This window comes from Dipodomys ordii, unplaced genomic scaffold, assembly GCF_000151885.1.
Source record: "Dipodomys ordii isolate 6190 unplaced genomic scaffold, Dord_2.0 Scaffold1, whole genome shotgun sequence".
In the NCBI taxonomy this organism is placed as follows: Eukaryota; Metazoa; Chordata; class Mammalia; order Rodentia; family Heteromyidae; genus Dipodomys; species Dipodomys ordii.
The window spans coordinates 38601571-38618096 of record NW_012267217.1 but is presented as its reverse complement, the minus strand read 5'-3'; the positions used below and the strand labels follow the sequence as shown (position 1 = coordinate 38618096).

At 38.2% G+C, this 16526-nt stretch overlaps 1 protein-coding gene across 3 annotated transcripts in view; it reads right to left on the bottom strand.

The window, feature by feature from the left end:
• Positions 1-16526, bottom strand: part of Cdk15 (cyclin-dependent kinase 15) — an 83250-nt gene that overhangs the window by 36080 nt on the left and 30644 nt on the right. For all 3 annotated transcript variants that reach the window (XM_013035970.1, XM_013035838.1, XM_013035907.1), the window contains exons 9-10: positions 6825-6918; positions 101-164 (exon numbers count right to left, since the gene is read on the bottom strand). In XM_013035970.1, coding sequence (XP_012891424.1) covers positions 101-164; positions 6825-6918 — 158 coding nt within the window. The remainder of the gene's footprint in view (positions 1-100; positions 165-6824; positions 6919-16526) is intronic.

Sequence of the window (16526 nt, the reverse complement as noted above, 5' to 3'; positions counted from 1 at the left end):
TTGCTGTTATGTTCACAATACAAGATAGACACTCTATGTAACCAATGCTCTCTTGTCATTGCTGATCTTCACCATATTCAAGACTTTGGATCAATATTACCTGGATTGTAGTTAGGTAGCTTGGAGACTCCAGGCCAAGTATCCTCTGTAGGGACACCCAACACCTGTATAAAATCACAGAAAAATGAAGGAAGATGAGGAAGGGAAAGAAAACTAGGTATGGAGCAGAAACAAAGATTAAAAAGGGCAGATGAAGGAAGGAGGCGGACAGAGGAAGGTGTCACCAGACCCCAGCTGATATACATGAGAAAGAAATTTTAGTGTCTCTGATCTTGTTTAGTTTATTGGACAATCTCGAACATATCCCTATGAGCCTGTGTGCTCACTGACTGGCTTATTATCTTGAGGCAGATTACACAGCCTGGCTGAAAGGCTTTCTCATCTGCAAATTGTCATGCGTGAGGATCCATGAGGATCAGCGTTGGCAGCTAGGGATATAGAGAAGCAGCAGTGGCTGTCCCTTCGGCCTTACATCCTGTCACCACGAGCATATTGACCGTAGAGACACTTGACAGCTTAAATCATGCCTCAGGATGACTATTCAGCTGTTCCTCCGTGTGCTCAAATTAAAAAGGATTCAGATTACTGACCTCTGGGCAGTGAAATGCTAGCAAAAAAAAAAAAAAATCATTCCAAATTTATCTCGAGTCCCTTCTACAAATTCCATCTCTTCTCTTTGTTTTCTCTGTGCTTAGCACCTTAGAATATGGTATTTGATGTTTCACTGGTGGATTGTAATGGCAACCCCCATTGACCCATGCTTTTGGTGACCAAATTGAAACTTAGTTTTCATGAAGAAGTTATATGGAAAGAAAAAGTCTTTGAAAATAGGAAGCCAAAGCAGAGTTTGGATGGAGCTGTCACTGGGGCATTATTCTTTTAAGATAATCAGAAAAGCCGGGCGCTGGTGGCTCACGCCTGTAATCCTAGCTACTCAGGAGGCTGAGATCTGAGGATCACGGTTCAAAGCCAGCCCGGGCAGGAGAGACTGTGAGACTCCTATCTCCAATAAACCACCAGAAAACCGGAAGTGGCGCTGTAGCTCAAGTGGTAGAGCGCTCGCCTTGAGCTGAAGAGCTGAGGGACAGCGCCCAGGCCCAGAGTTCAAGCCCCATGACCAAAAAAAAAAAAAAAAAGATAATCATAAAAGCCCGGAACCAATTACACAGGGAGTCTGTTTTGTGAAATAAAGCACAAGTAGCTTTCACTTTATGACTACCATATAGTGCTTCTGCATGGTGCTGAACATAGATGTTTCAAGTTTTATGGTAGGAAATTAATTGCCTAAAAATGGCTAAATATATAATCAGTGAGGAATCTAGGATTTTAAATCGATCCGTTTGCTGCCTAGGACTCTGACTGAGAAATAGGCTTCTGGAGGCCCATGAAGCTTGTCCACAAACAAAAGACATTAAAGTGCTATTTTTGTCACATATAATAATAAAATCATACCACCCAGTAAAATCTTCTTGCTTTGATCCATTCTCTAAACAAACTGGAAAGTCACTGAGAGGATTATAGGCTTTTCCTATTGACCACCCTGAGCCAGAGGGAACTCTGACAAACTAGGAATCCACTTTGAAAAACCAACGGGACTAATTCTTCTTTTGTAGGAGAGCACAGCTCATTCTGCTTTCTCAAGCTACCACCTTATGTATTTGCACAGATGCACTTGTGAATGGGTGAGTGTGAGGCATGGTTACCCATTCATTTGTTGGCTGGCAAATCCCAATGGAAAGAAAAACAAAATAATGAAAAAATACAGGAAATAAGTATATTTTCTCTAAGGTGAAAGTTATCAAACTTGTTGGTTACTTTGTATTATGTTTAACTAATGCCAACAAAAATGGATACGAAACTTTTGGGACAGTCTTATGCTCAAAGCCTCAAGGTTAAGATTTTAGAAATTAAACAAAATTTTAATGTATTTTTAATGGAAATTTGATGATCAGTTTCCATTTGGAAGTTATAGAATTCTTTTTCACTTCAGACAATTACTACTAAAGCTTCCCTTCCCTTTCTAAGAAACTGAAGACCAGCCATTGTTGATTTAATCCCATGAGGACTCTTTCAGGACAGCTAGTGAGTTCTGTGTCTTAGACCATAGTGGCTATAGAAGCTGTCCACTGCCTTTGCTGAAATGGAAACTAATGGCATTTGGACTGATAGATTTAAAATTGGAATAGTTTATTCTCAGTTTTGAACTGAGTCCAAAATTATTTGACCAAAAAACCCCACTTAACTGCAAATTTACATTTTAAAAATTAGCCACAAATCTATTATCTATTACATAGATACCTATTACATAGATATAAATACATGTATGAGTGCACACAGATGAGAAAGATGATCAAATACTCCAGGGGAAGTGGCTCAAGTGGTAGAACATCTGCCTAGCAAACATGAGTCTCAAAGTGCAAACCTCACTAACTGTGGTTAGATGTTGGAAAATTTAGAATAGACTTATTTATTTCAAAGAAGCAATCCCTGCATTAAGTGCCATGAGACCTCAAAATAAATTTCATATTTTTATCTGTGTAGACCACATTTAGTAAAACTCAAACTCAGGAATGATTTGTAATCTGCTTAATTTTCTAGTTTAGTTCACAGGCAACAAAAGTGAACATAGACAAACGGGACTGCATAAAACTAAAAAGATTTTATACAGAAAAAAAATAGTAGAGTATGGAGACAACCTATGGAATATTTCCAAACTATGAATCTGATAAGGAATTCATATCCAAAATTTGTAAGAAACTCTAAAGAACTGTATAGGAAGAAAATAAATCACATGGACTTCAATACAAATTTCTCAAAAGAAGATATGCAAATAAAAAAATGTTTAAAATCAATACTATCAGAGAATTGTAGGTTAGAACAACAATTAGTTATGATTAACAGCACAGAAATATCAACTCTTTCCCATTGGAATGATCACCATAAAAAAGATGAAATGTAATTTTGTACTGTTGGTGAAAATGTATGTTAGAAAAGCCATTAAAAGAAAAAGTCTGAGTGCCAGTGGCTCATGCCTGTAATCTTAGCTACTCAGGAGGCTGAGATCCAAGGATCACAGTTTAAAGCCAGCTAGAGTAGGAAAGTCTATAAGACTCTTATTTCCAAATAAGCATCCAAAAACCAGAAATGAAGCTGTGGCTCAAGTGAGGCATTAACTTTGTGCAAAAAAGCCCAGGGACAGCACCTAGCTTTGAGTTCAGGCCCAGGCCCAGCCCACACAAAAATAATGAACTAATTCACTAAGTAATAAACAAAAGAGAAAGAAAAAAAGAGAAACCAACCTGTGGGGTTAGAGGCATGGCTCAGGTGGTGGAGTGCCAGCCAATAAGCCAAAGTGTCAGATAACAAGTTTGAGTCCTGGTCTCAGATAAACAAACAAACAAACAAATAGTGATTAAGGAAGTACATAAGTTCTTTCAAAATGAAACTATCCTATAACCTAGAAATCCACTACTGCGTATGCACCCAAAAACATGAAGTGAAGACATAGAGGGGACATTTATAATCTTGCATTTATTGCAGCATTAGTCACAAGATACGGAACTAACAAGTATCCATCAACAAATGAATAGATAAAAATAATGTGGCACATTATCCATAATGGTATAGCATCCAGGCTTAAAAGGGAATCTTGTCATTTGTGGCAATATAGAGAACACCGTTAAGACATTATGTAAAATAAAATAAGCCAGACACAGAAGCAATGAATACTTTATGACCTCACAGGTACAGCCTAAAGAAGCTGAACTCACTGAAGTATAATAGTGGTTACCCCAGACTAAAGGAAAGGGGAGCTGGGGAAATGTTGGTTGAAGGATACGAAATTTCAGGGAGATAGGAGAAATAAGTTCAAGAGACCTGTTGAACAACAAGGTGATGATTATGTATTGCATTATTGAAAATTGCTGAGTAGATTTTAAAATGTCTTATGGGTAAGGGCAGATAAGTATGTGAAGTGATGTATATATTAATTGGCTTGGCTTGGCCAAATCCACAATGTTTATTTAAAACATTTGTTGGTGCTAGAAAATAGCTCAGTGGAATAGCAGTACATGAGGCATATATGAGGCCAGAGGGTCCAACCCCAGTACTACAAAAATGAATGAATAGGTAATTTAAATTTAGAAACCCACGTCATGATAAATATGTATACATTTGTCAATTGCTAAATAAAGAAATCAGTCCATATGGATATACTTCCTAAAGAAATGTCAAGGTAATCTAATGTCAGTAGTTTGTTGGTCACTGCTAGAATTCTATTACTTGAACCACACCTTCAGCCCAATGTTAATGCTTTTGTAAATCATCACGTGAAATGTTTTTTCCTATGGCATTTTTGCTATAACCTTATTTATATGTGTTTGGCTGGGTTAAAACATTATTTCCTATGAAGATTATACATTGAGCTGGGCACTGATTGCTTACGCCTGTAATTTTAGCTACTCAAGAGGCTGAGATCTGAGAACCACTATTTAAAACCAGACCAGAAAATAAGGTTTGTGAGACTCTTACCTGCAATTAAACATACACACGCACGCACACACACACACACACACACACACACACACAGCCAAAAGTGGAGCTTAGCCTTGAACACAAAAGCTCAAGGATACTACCCTAGCCCTAAGTTCAAGCCCCAGGACTAGCACCAGAAAAAAATGACAAATGAATCCAAAGTTCTATAGTCCCTTCTTAGCTGTTTCTTTCCTCATGCACATCCCACCTGGCCCAAATTTTTGTAAGGTCCGCTCCTGGATGGCCAGCAGACTCCACCCTCCTCAGCAGCAAAGTCTCCACCCAGTACCTGCGTTACCTAGGCAACCGGGACTCCTGGAAGAGGTCACATCTGCATCCTGAGGCCACATCTGAATTTGATGTGGCCACACCCTTCTCCGCCCATACCCTAGATAAGGCCTAGCCCAGGCCCAGATGCTCTCTTGCTGCTCTTTTCTAGTTCTTTCCTCTCTTTCCCAGCTCTCTCTCTTTCCTAGGCCTTTCCCAGCCAGTGCCAACCATGCCTGGTCCCAGCAGGTCTACTGAATAAACCTACCCCTTACCTGAATACCACGTGCATGCTGCTGTTCTTACTCAGCTACCTCTTTTTAAAAACCTAACAATTGTGGCGCTGTAGCTCAAGTGGTAGAGCACTCGCCTTGAATTGAAGAGCTGAGGGACAATGCCCAGGCCCAGAGTTCAAGCCCCACGCCCGACAAAAAAAAAAAACCTAACAATTTTTATCATATTTACATGTGGAGATCAAAGTGAAATATATTATTATTATTGTGTTGTTGTTGTTGTTATTTAGCACTTATTTTCAGCCAGCCACTGTAGTAGGAAAAAATAAGTCTAATTGAGATGCAGTGGTGTAAACGACAATAATGCTAATCAATGTGGTGATTTTCCTCATGGTTTTCCCAGAACTACAGATGCTGGAACAAAACTGCTAGACAGAAGTATAAGAAAATATGACTTAATTAATCCGACCTCGTAGCACCCAAAACGCTTAGCTAAGTAATCTAGAACTATCTCCTTGAAGCACAGGTTGAAACTTGAGAAATAACGAAGGGAAATAAACCTAATAAACAGAGGACAAGATTTAAAAAGACTGAAGCCAGAATGTTCTTTTTTGTATTTTGTTTAAAAAACTCACAACTTCATAGAATGAGAGAATCAAACACAATTTAAGACTCTGAGACCTTAGAAGGTTGGCTATAGTCTTGCTTTACCAGAACTGTGTTCAAAACCCATGAGTTCTGACACCAGACCAGTGTTATTTCTCATCTGTTTACTTATGTTAAATTTGAGATGAGCTGTCATGAATGTTAACAATAAAACCACTTGGCTTTACTGAAGTGTGATAGACACAACATGATTTCCTGGTAGGACTTGTTGGACTGATTTGTTAAGACAGAGTCACTCTCTTTTTTTTTTTTTTTTTGGAAGTTTATGTCCAGCTTCAAATCTGACATGTTTTACTTACTAAATCACATAGTTCATTCTTCAAGGGGCCAGGGCTGGTCACCAGTGTTAGCTTACAACTTGAACTAATAACTCGAGTGGCATTGTTCCAGGAAACATCTAGTCTATTCTTTCTATTCTATGATGGCTGCTACCAAAAGACAAATTTCATGTGATTCCATGGACAGGAGTACCTAGAATAAGCAAATTCATACAGATAAAAAAGTAGCTGCATCCTAGGGACTGAAGGGACATGGTGCACGGGAGCTAGTGATTAATGGTTGAGGTAATGCAAAGGTGCTAGATGTAATGTGTTACAATGTGCAAGCCCCTTGTGAGATGAACTGTGCACTTGAAAGAGCATGTGGATGAGTGTGGTAATTACTTCTTTTACACTAACATGGGAAGTCTCTGTCTCCTCAGAGTTCAAGGTACACTTGGTGTTTTATCTTCAGTTGGGAAGGATCCAGGACCAACTATATGGTTGAATTAGAGTTGAGGGTGATAAGGCAGGTGGGACTGGAAGAGATTGCTCCAGGAAGTTGAGACAATAATGATAGAAAACAGCAGCCTGGGTGGTTATCAGTGGGTAGCTTCCTAGGCTGCCTTGGCACAGCAAAGCTTTTCCTAACTACTAAGAGCTAAGGTACTTAGTTCTCCTGTGGCCAACATCGGTTTCTACAACCTTCATATATAGTTCAGGATCTCAAAGCAGATGGACCGCTTCATTTGTCTCTAAGACAATTTGGGTTCAAAGTGTGAAATGTAGATGGAAGTTTTTCTCTTACCTCCCAGATCTTCTCCAGCTGTTCAAGGATGTTGGAAACCCCAGGAAACAAAGGTTGACCCTGCAACATTTCAATAAAGATGCAGCCTGCACCCCTAGCAGAGGAAATAAGAGTTGTCAAGGCAGCCAAACAATTAGGGTGTCTCCTTCTAAGAAATATTCTGGCGTCAGTAAAATCAGAGCTACCTGCTTTTGAAAATCTTGACAAAAAAAAATCCTTTGTCAAACAAAAGAACAATTTCAAGATTTTTGTTAAAATGGACAAAACCAGAGGAGTTGAGAGCCCAGTTATCAAAACTTTCAGGTCATTCAAGCTTCCTAGCTCTCCATTTTAGGAGAGAGAGGGGAGTCCTGAATCTCCAAACTGCATATCCTTTCAGTCTAATGTGCTCTTACTGTTAAAAAAAAAAATCTGGCTGATGTGTCATGTACCTATAATCTCAGCTTTCCAGTAGCTAAGGCAAAGGAATCACCGATTCAAGACTGGCTTGGCTCTATAGTGAGACCCTGTTGAAAGCAAGCAAGCAAGAGAGAGCGACATAGAGAAAGAAACAGAGACAGAGACAGAGATAGAGTGTGGGAAGGAAGGAGGGAAGTTCTAGGAAGGCAGGAAGGAAGGAAGGAGAGAGAAAGGAAGAGAAAGAAAGAGAGAAAAGGAAGGAAGGAGGGAAGGAAGGAGGGAAGGCACAAAGGAAGGAAGAAGGAAAGGAAGGAAGGAACAAAGAAAAAGAGGAAGGGAAGGAGAGAAAGAAGAAAGAAAGGAAAGAAAGAAGAAATTTTTTTTCAGTCCCCTTCCTCCACACATGGCAAGTTAAATTATGACAGGATCAGTGTTTTTTTAAACTTATTAAAAGAGCTGTTATAAATTCAATTATAGGTTTTTATCATACTATTACATGTAAAATAAAAGGAGTATCAAATAAAATAAATTGGCTTCAATATTCCAACATTTTACTTTTGGTACTCAAAACTTGATTGAGACTCTTTGATGTCTGTGTTTACCCACACTGTCATCCTCTGTATTAAAAGGTTGGTGATACAGCATTTCTTAAAATAAATCATAAAAGAACCAAGAGTCATAGAGCTGGGCTTCTAAAGTGGCTTTTGCAATTACATAGTTAGCTTACTTTTGACTCCTGTTTAAAGAATGTTGCTAAACATGTCCGATTCACTCCTCCACAGCCATTTGGTTCATAGGGGTATAAAAGGACAAAAAAAAAAAAACCTCTCTTGCTTGCAGGGTTTTCTTCCAAGTCACTGACACCCACTCTGCAAGTTTTGATGCTGGCTCTTTTGATGTTCACACTTGTGCAACCATGCTCTAGTTCCAACTGCAGCTTGGCTGCCTGCTTTCACTGTAGGCTGCTGATAATTATAAAAGGTACCCCAACTTAACAGGAAATGTGCAACTTAAAGTAGATTAAACAGAGAAAAATATCTGGTCAAACTGGAGGATAATTCCTGAGGGACAGGAAGGAATGAGAAGTATTTTGTTAACAATGCATGCATATTTTTATGTCATATGTGTACCACAAATACATCAGATGACTGATAGCAGAAATTATCCCTGCAGTTCAATATTCTTAGTTTTTTTTAAAATTAGTTTTATGTGTTCAGCATAATGTATAATTTTGCAGACTTCATCATTTTGCCATTCTTTTATGGCATAATAAAAGAAGGACATTTAGTGAAACATTTCATTACAGGTGATCATACTTAAAGATGGATTATCAAGTTCATTTATAATATAGTTTTTTAAACATTACTTATAAGTTTATTACATATGCTAAGTGTTTTTCCATCTAACCATAAACACTTTCTATTTAATTTACTCTCATTAATTATATAGCAAGAAACAGATTAGGGGGTGCTGGGGCTTGAACTCTTTTTGTTTGGCTTTTTCACTCAAGGCTGGTGTTCCACTACATTTTCACTTACAGATTTTTTTTGGGGGGGTCCGGTCGTGGGACCTGAACTCTGGGCCTGGGCGCTGTCCCTCAGCTCTTCAGCTCAAGGCAAGCGCTCTACCACTGAGCCACCTTCCCAGCCCCTCACTTACAGATTAAAAAAAAAAAATTTTTTTTTTTGGCATGTATTGGAGATTGAACCCAGGATGTTGCTCTTGCTAGGCTATTGCTCTATCACTTGAGCCACACTCTCAAGTATTAAACTTCCTTTGTCTAACAAATCTAGAATGTAAGGTTACTCATATATACATGTGTGTGAATATATATGTGTGCATAGTGTGTGTCTACGCTTATAGAACTCTTACAGGACAGACAAAATTCCAACATCCATGAGTAAAAACTCATTGGGTGTCATAACAGCATAAATCTCTGAGTACTATAGAGTACCATGGTTGCTATAAGTACATGGTTGCTATAAGTAACCATTATTATTTGAAAACTATTCATTTTTCTGCTTCTACATTTGCTTCTCAAAGCTGTTTTAGTTTTTATTTACTTCTTAAACTTAAGAATACAAGTCATGCGGCCTCCTCTGTTTTGCCCACTCCATGCTGGCCTTAAGCAAATATTATAAATATTCTGAACATTCAGGTCCAGACAGGGAATCGGCTCCTATTTCCTTTTATTCTGCTGTTTTGTTCTTAAGTCTTCATTCCCCTGGCTCTTCCTACCTTCTGTATCCTTCCCTTCTCAGTGGATTTCTGGTCTGTGGAGACGCCCTTGGGGCAGCCCATGTAGATAAAGGGAAACTTCACACGAAGGGGAAAAAAGGACCAAGAGGCATCAAACAGCAAATTCTTCCAGAAGGAATGGTTGTACTGGGTCATTTTATTGCCCCAAATGTGGTCCTTTCGTCAAGTCAGAGGAAACAGCTTACTTGTGGTCTACTTTTTTCTGGTTATCTTGCTAACTTCCCTCTATTCTAAACATGAACAAATTCTTCCATAAGACGAATTCCTTAGGCAATGGCTGGTAAGGAGGGTGCCATTGCAGGGGTTTTAAGTTTCTCATAGGTGCAAGGAGCACATGAAAATTGTGGTGGTAGAAATGAATCCGAATCAGAATTTTTTTTTTTTGCCATTGAAGTTAATTCAGAATTGCATAATATATGGCAGTGACAGAACATTTCCATTTGCTTCCCCTAGACCACATTTTACATCCGAACATTGATAGTAAACAATTAGACAGAGACAACTTGCTATAGTCTCTAAACCAGCAGCTGCCTGACATCTGTTCTAAAATAAATTCTTCAAGGCCCAATATATAAGACTGAGCCCTTAAAACATTATGCTAAATGAAGTAATCCATCTACACGAGCTACTAGGACAACCATAGAGACAGACAGATGGAAGTTAAGACATAATCAAAAGTAGAACAGTGCCTAAGAGGTGCTTTGGGGAGGGGTGGAGAAGTGACTGTTTATTAGCTACAGCTTCACTTTTGGGTGATGAAGGGTTCCGTGGATGGACAATGGTGCAGCTCATACACACATTTTGGTTGTACGAAATACCACTGAATTATATACTTGAAAATGACTAAGCTTGGTACACTTCATGACATTATATTTTAGCATAACACAGAAAAGGAAAACATCACCACCAACATGGAGAATTTTCCTCTCTAAAGTCTTTAATGGACTCCTTTAAAGTCTGGAAAGGACAAAGAGAAAAAAGAGGAAATGTGGGGAGCCGAGAGAACATTGATGACTTGCACTGAAATAATCAATATGGCCTAATTTTGCTTTTCTCATAATTAACCAGGACCAGGCTCCTTTGCTCTGGCCCCCTACTGACACTGCACCACCAGGCCTCATTGTCAATGAGAGGCCCTTGCCTGGCAGGCTATAATTGCTTTCTTTAACACAAAGGCACTAATACTTAGCTGAAGCTTACTTGCTGTCATCTATCTCCTAAAAAGGCATTCAGCAACCCTCCTATTGGGTTACACAACCTAGCAGAATAGGAATTGTTTTCACTTTTTTTATTCTTTTTCAGTTGGAAATCTCTCTACTCACTGCCTCTTTTAAGACTCTGAAAAGAAAAAATGAGGGAGAAGAGATTTCAATGTAAACATCCACATTCTAGCAATTACTTTGAGAGTGAACAAATGTAGTAAACTCGCTGGAAGATGCCTATTGTTCTACTACTACATTACTTTTTTAGTGTTATTAGGCAATAATGATGGTATGAATTTGAATAATGGCAATAAAATGTGTAGTTGAATTCTTATAAGTGGCGTCATTATTCATGGTAAAATTCAGGGAATACTAATCAATGGTATAATGTTCATTTTCGTGTATGCAGTAAAAAAGGGTTTGAGTTACATGTTTTCAGGGAGACTTAAAGAGCTGGTAGAGGAGTTGAGGAAATTATCCAGTATGCAGCACAGAAGGTGCAGGAGATGGAATGTATGAAAGAGAGAATAAAAGATAGGACTACTAGACTACAGTTCAATAATTTTGTTCTTTAGAGCTCTAGAAAGACAGAAATAGAGACAATGGAATACAGCCAAATTTTTTTAAAGTTGCTGATGAAAGGCATGAATTCCTAAATTGAAGAAGCATTCTAGACTGATCAGAATTCCACAATAGCCTCATCATAGTGAAGACTGCATAGTAAGAAGGGCAAAGAAAGAATTCTTAACATGCAGAGAAAATGAGAGCTCACTTGCATAAGGAAGGCTCTAAAGCTAAAAGTGAACTTTCGACAGCAACCATGGCAGACAATTGTATCTTCAAAATTGGGAATTAATTCTATCTTCAAAATTGGGAATTAATTCTATCTTCAAAATTGGGAATTAATTCTATCTTCAAAATTTTGAGAGAAAACAACTGTCAGTCTAGAATTACATCCCAGAAGAATTGCCTTCCAACAATGAGAGTTCATCTTCATATAAACTAAAGCCAAGTAGGCCACCAACAGGCCCACACTAAGAAAAATTCTAACCTCAGAAAAATGGAAAGCTACTCTAAAGTAAGATCTACGGTGCATAAAGAACTCATGAACAGGGCTGGGAAGGTGGTCTTGCATGCTCGAGGCCCTGGGTTCAATTGCTCAGCACCACATAAGCAAAAAGAAAAAAGCTGGAAGTGGCGCTGTGGCTCAAGTGGTAGAGCGCTAGCCTTGAGCTGAAGAGCTGAGGGACAGTGCCCAGGCCCAGAATTCAGGCCCAACGACCGGACCCAAAAGAAAAAAAGAAAAAAAAAAGAACTCATGAACAGCTTCAATTTTATTTGTATTTAATGAATTTAATAAAAACAGCTTCTATATTAGTAAAGTAACTCACTGTGTGTGTATATGTAGGCCAGAGTTCTACCATTGAGTTCCCAGACTGCAAACCATATTTTGGAACAATTTTCTTTTTTAGTGCTGGTGATAAAACACGGAGCCTCAAACATGCTAGGCAAGTGCTCTATTTCCTAGCTACATCTCCAGGTCTGAAGTAATTTTAAACTTACAAAAAAGTAACTCTTATATCCTTCCAATAGATACTCCATTGCCAAAGATGTTTCACTTCCATTTTAGTTTATCCATCCATCCATCCATCCATCCATCCATCCATCCATCCATCTACCCATCCATCTGTAATCTATCATCTACTTATCTGTCCATCTCTCTATCCTATCTATCTATCTATCTATCTATCTATCTATCTATCTATCTATCTATCTATCTATCTATCTATCCTATCTATCCTATCTATCTATCTATCTATCTATCTATCTATCTATCTATCTATCTACCTACCTACCTATCTATCTATCTATCTATCTATCTATCTATCTATCTATCTATCTATCTATCTATCTATCTATCTATCTTCCTTGAAGTATCAGAGAGCAACTTGTGACTCCTAAATACTTTTAGGTATTTGCTAAGAACAAAAGCATTCTCTTCTATAACAAATAATATTTTTTAAAAATCAAGAAATTAAACATCAATCCAATAGCAGATGTTTAAATTTCACTCCTTCACAGCTCCTTTACCTCTAAGATCCAATCTAGGACCATACAGTGCACTTAGTTCACATGACAGGTGTCTCCTTTAATCTGGAATTTTTTTTTTGGTCTTTCTTTGCTTTTTAAATATCTTTCATCATGCTGGGTATTGGTGGCATGTGTCTGTAATCCTAGCTACTCATGAGGCTGAGATCTGAGGATCGAGGTTTAAAGCCAGCCCACTCAGGAAAGTTCATGAGATTCTTATCTTCAATTAACCACCATAAAACCAGAAATGGTGTTGTTGCTCAAAGTGGTAGAGCCCTAGCCTTGACCACAAAATAGAAGCTCAGAGTCAGTGCCTAGGCCCAGAGTTCAAGCTGTGTTGGTGGTAGACCAACACTAGGAAAATTACACCAATACATTTCTTTTAAAAATGCACCCATTGAAAGCAATGATTGACAAATAGGACTGTATAAAATAAAGAGTTTCTTCACAGAAAAAGGAACTATCACCATGGAATGGGAGAAAATACTCACCAGCTATTCAACAGATAAAGGGTTAATATCCAGATTACACAAAGATTAAAAGAAAGGCAGCAAGACAACAAATAATCCAATTAAATGGGCAAGTGAACTGAACAGACAGTTCTCCCAGGAAGAAATACAAATGGCTAATAGATCCATGAAGAAAAATAAAGGAAATGCAAGCTAAAACCACACAAAGATTCCATCTCATTCCAGTCTGAATGTCAGCTATCAAGAAAACAAAAACAACAAATGTAAGTGAGGATATTGAAGGAGGAGTTGTTGGTGTGAATATAAACTAGTGTAACCACTATAGAAATCAGTATTGAGATTCCTCAAAAGACTAAAAATAGGCCTTCCTTATGACCCTACCATACCCTATTAAGTGTATCTCCAAAGAAAAATAATACCAGCTTTATTGTAGCATTGTTCACAAATAGCTAAAAGTTGACATCATCTAAGATGCTTAACAACAGAAGAATAGATAAAGATGTGTGTGTGTGTGTGTGTGTGTGTGTGTGTGTGTGTGTTTGTATGGGCAAAAATGTGTGTATAGATACACACATCTTTATCAATATATATGTATATATATCACATCTTTATTTATAGTATATATTATGTAATGAAATATATAATGGGGGAGATAGGAGGGCAGGGATGATAAGGGGAAACAAAAGAGGAGGCAACAATGTTTGATAAGAAATGTACTCATTACCTTGCTCATGTAATTGTAACCCCTCTGAATGGTATTTTCACAATAAAAAACTTATTAATAAAAAAGAATAAATGAGATGTAGAACTAAAAAAAAGAAATATATAATGGAATATTACACCAACATAAAAGTGAAATCATATCATTTGTGGGAAAAATGGATGAAATTGGAGAACATCATGTTGAGCAAGACAAGCCCAAAAACAAAATATTGCATGTTTTCACTCATATGTGGAAGCTAGACCTACAAGACATATTCATGGGCATGTACATATGATATATTCACATATATAATTATATATATGGAAAAACATAGAACATGAATCTAACTAAGGGACTACTTTGGAGGAGAAGGGAACAAAATAGAAGATGAAATCTGTTGAAATAGTTTTAGAAAGGGGAAAAAAAGAGTAATGAGAGAGGCCTGATTAGGCTATAATAGTAATGTGTGAAAATATAACAGTGAAATCTACTCCCCTCCCAACACCTCCTTTATACATGTAAGCTAAATAAAAAGCACCATTGGGTTGGGTGCTCACACCTGTAATCCTATTACTCAGGAGTCTGAGATCCAGATGATCAGTTTGAAGCCAGTCCAGAAAAATGTTCACAAGACTCTGTCTCCAAAATAACTAGCATAAAACTTGACAAGAGGTGTGGTTCAAATGGAAGAACACCAAACAAGCAAGCATGAAGCTCCAAGATCAATCCCAAAACTGGCAAAAAAAAAAAAAAAGGAAGATACTATAGAGATGCCTAGTACTGGGCTTTGAACTCAGAGCCTGATGCTCTCACTTAGCTCTTTGACTCAGGCTGACACTTCATTTCTTGAGCCATACTTCTACATTCAGATTTTTGCTGATTAATTGGAGATAAGGGTCTATAGGATTTGTTTGCCTGGGCTGACTTTGAATTAAGAACTTTGGCCAGGTACCAGTGGCTTACACTTGTAATCACAATTGCTTAAGAGGATGAAATCTAAAAAACAAAACAAAACAAAAAAAACTATTATAAGGTGATGCACAAAGAGATTACAGTTCTATATGACAGGTAATGAGTACATTTCTTTTTTCTTTTCCTTTTTTTTTTTTTGGGTCCGGTTGTGGGACCTGAACTCTGGGCCTGGGTGCTGTCCCTCAGCTCTTCAGCTCAAGGCTAGCACTCTACCACTGGAGCCACAGCACCACTTCCGGCTTTTTTCTTTTTTGCTTATGTGGTGCTGAAGAATCGAACCCAGGGCCTCAGGCATGCAAGGCAAGTGCTCTACTACTGAGCCACCTTCCCAGCCCCATGAGTACATTTCTTTTTGGACAGTGTCACCCTTCAAGAGGCTGAAATCTTGGTAACAGTTTGAGGCTAGCCTAAGAAGAAAAGTTTGTTAGACTCTTATTTCTAACATAACCAGTGGAAAGCATGGCTGGATACATGATTCAAGTGGTAGAGTTCTGGCCTAGCAAGCATAATGTCCTAAGTTCAAACCCCAATATAACCAAAACAACAACAACAACAAAACTTTGTCTAAAAGTATAACATCAAGCTGGTACATTGGCTATGACTGCAATCCTTACTACTTAGTAACCTGAGACCTGGAGGATTGTGGTTTGAAGCCAACCAGGACAGAAAAGTATATAAGACTCTATTTTAACGTAATTGGCAAAATGTTGAATTGGATGTGTGGCTTACGTGGTAGAGCATCAGCCATGAGCAAGAAAGCTGACCAAGAGTACAAGTTCCTGAGTTCAGTCTTGGCATTAGCACATACACACAAGAAAACTATAACATTGAGATATGAAAACATAAGCCCTGAATCGAGAGAGGCTACTTATAACACTTATAACTGAAAAATAGATTAGTATCTAGAATCTATGAAGACCTATAAGTCAATAACAAAGGAAGGGATTCAGAGTCAGGCCAACAGAAAACAAACCACATGAATAAGTAGATCATAGGAAAAAAACCCATAATGAACAGATGTCCAGTCTTACTAGTTATTAGGGAAATGCAAATTTAAATCACAGCATGCTATCATTCTATACATTTAATTAGCAAAAAGGAAGGATTAGCTGGGCATTGGTGCTCACGCCTATAAACCTAGCTACTCAGGAGGCTGAGATCCTAGGATCATGGTTCAAAGCCAGCCCAGGCAGGAAAGTCCATGACAATCTTATCTCCAATGAAAACCACCAGAAAACTGGAAGTGGCGCTGTGGCTCAAGTGGTAGAGCGCTCTTGTTGAGCTGAAGAACTGAGGGACAGTGCCCAGGTCCAGAGTGCAAGCCCCATAACTGACCCCCCCCAAAAAAGAACTATAATACTACAAATTTGGTGTAGATATGGACAAGGTACATCCTTTGCCTATACTGCTGGTATATCAACTGTTACAACCATTGTGGAAAACCAACTGGCACTGTTTTATAAAATTGAATATTGACATGCCTTGTTGTATATAGCACAGTTATCTCTAGAGCATTCCTTAAATATAAACATCATTCTGGGGGCTGGGAAGGTGGCTCAATGGTAGAGCGCTTGCCTTTCATGCCTGAGGCCCTGGGTTCAATTCC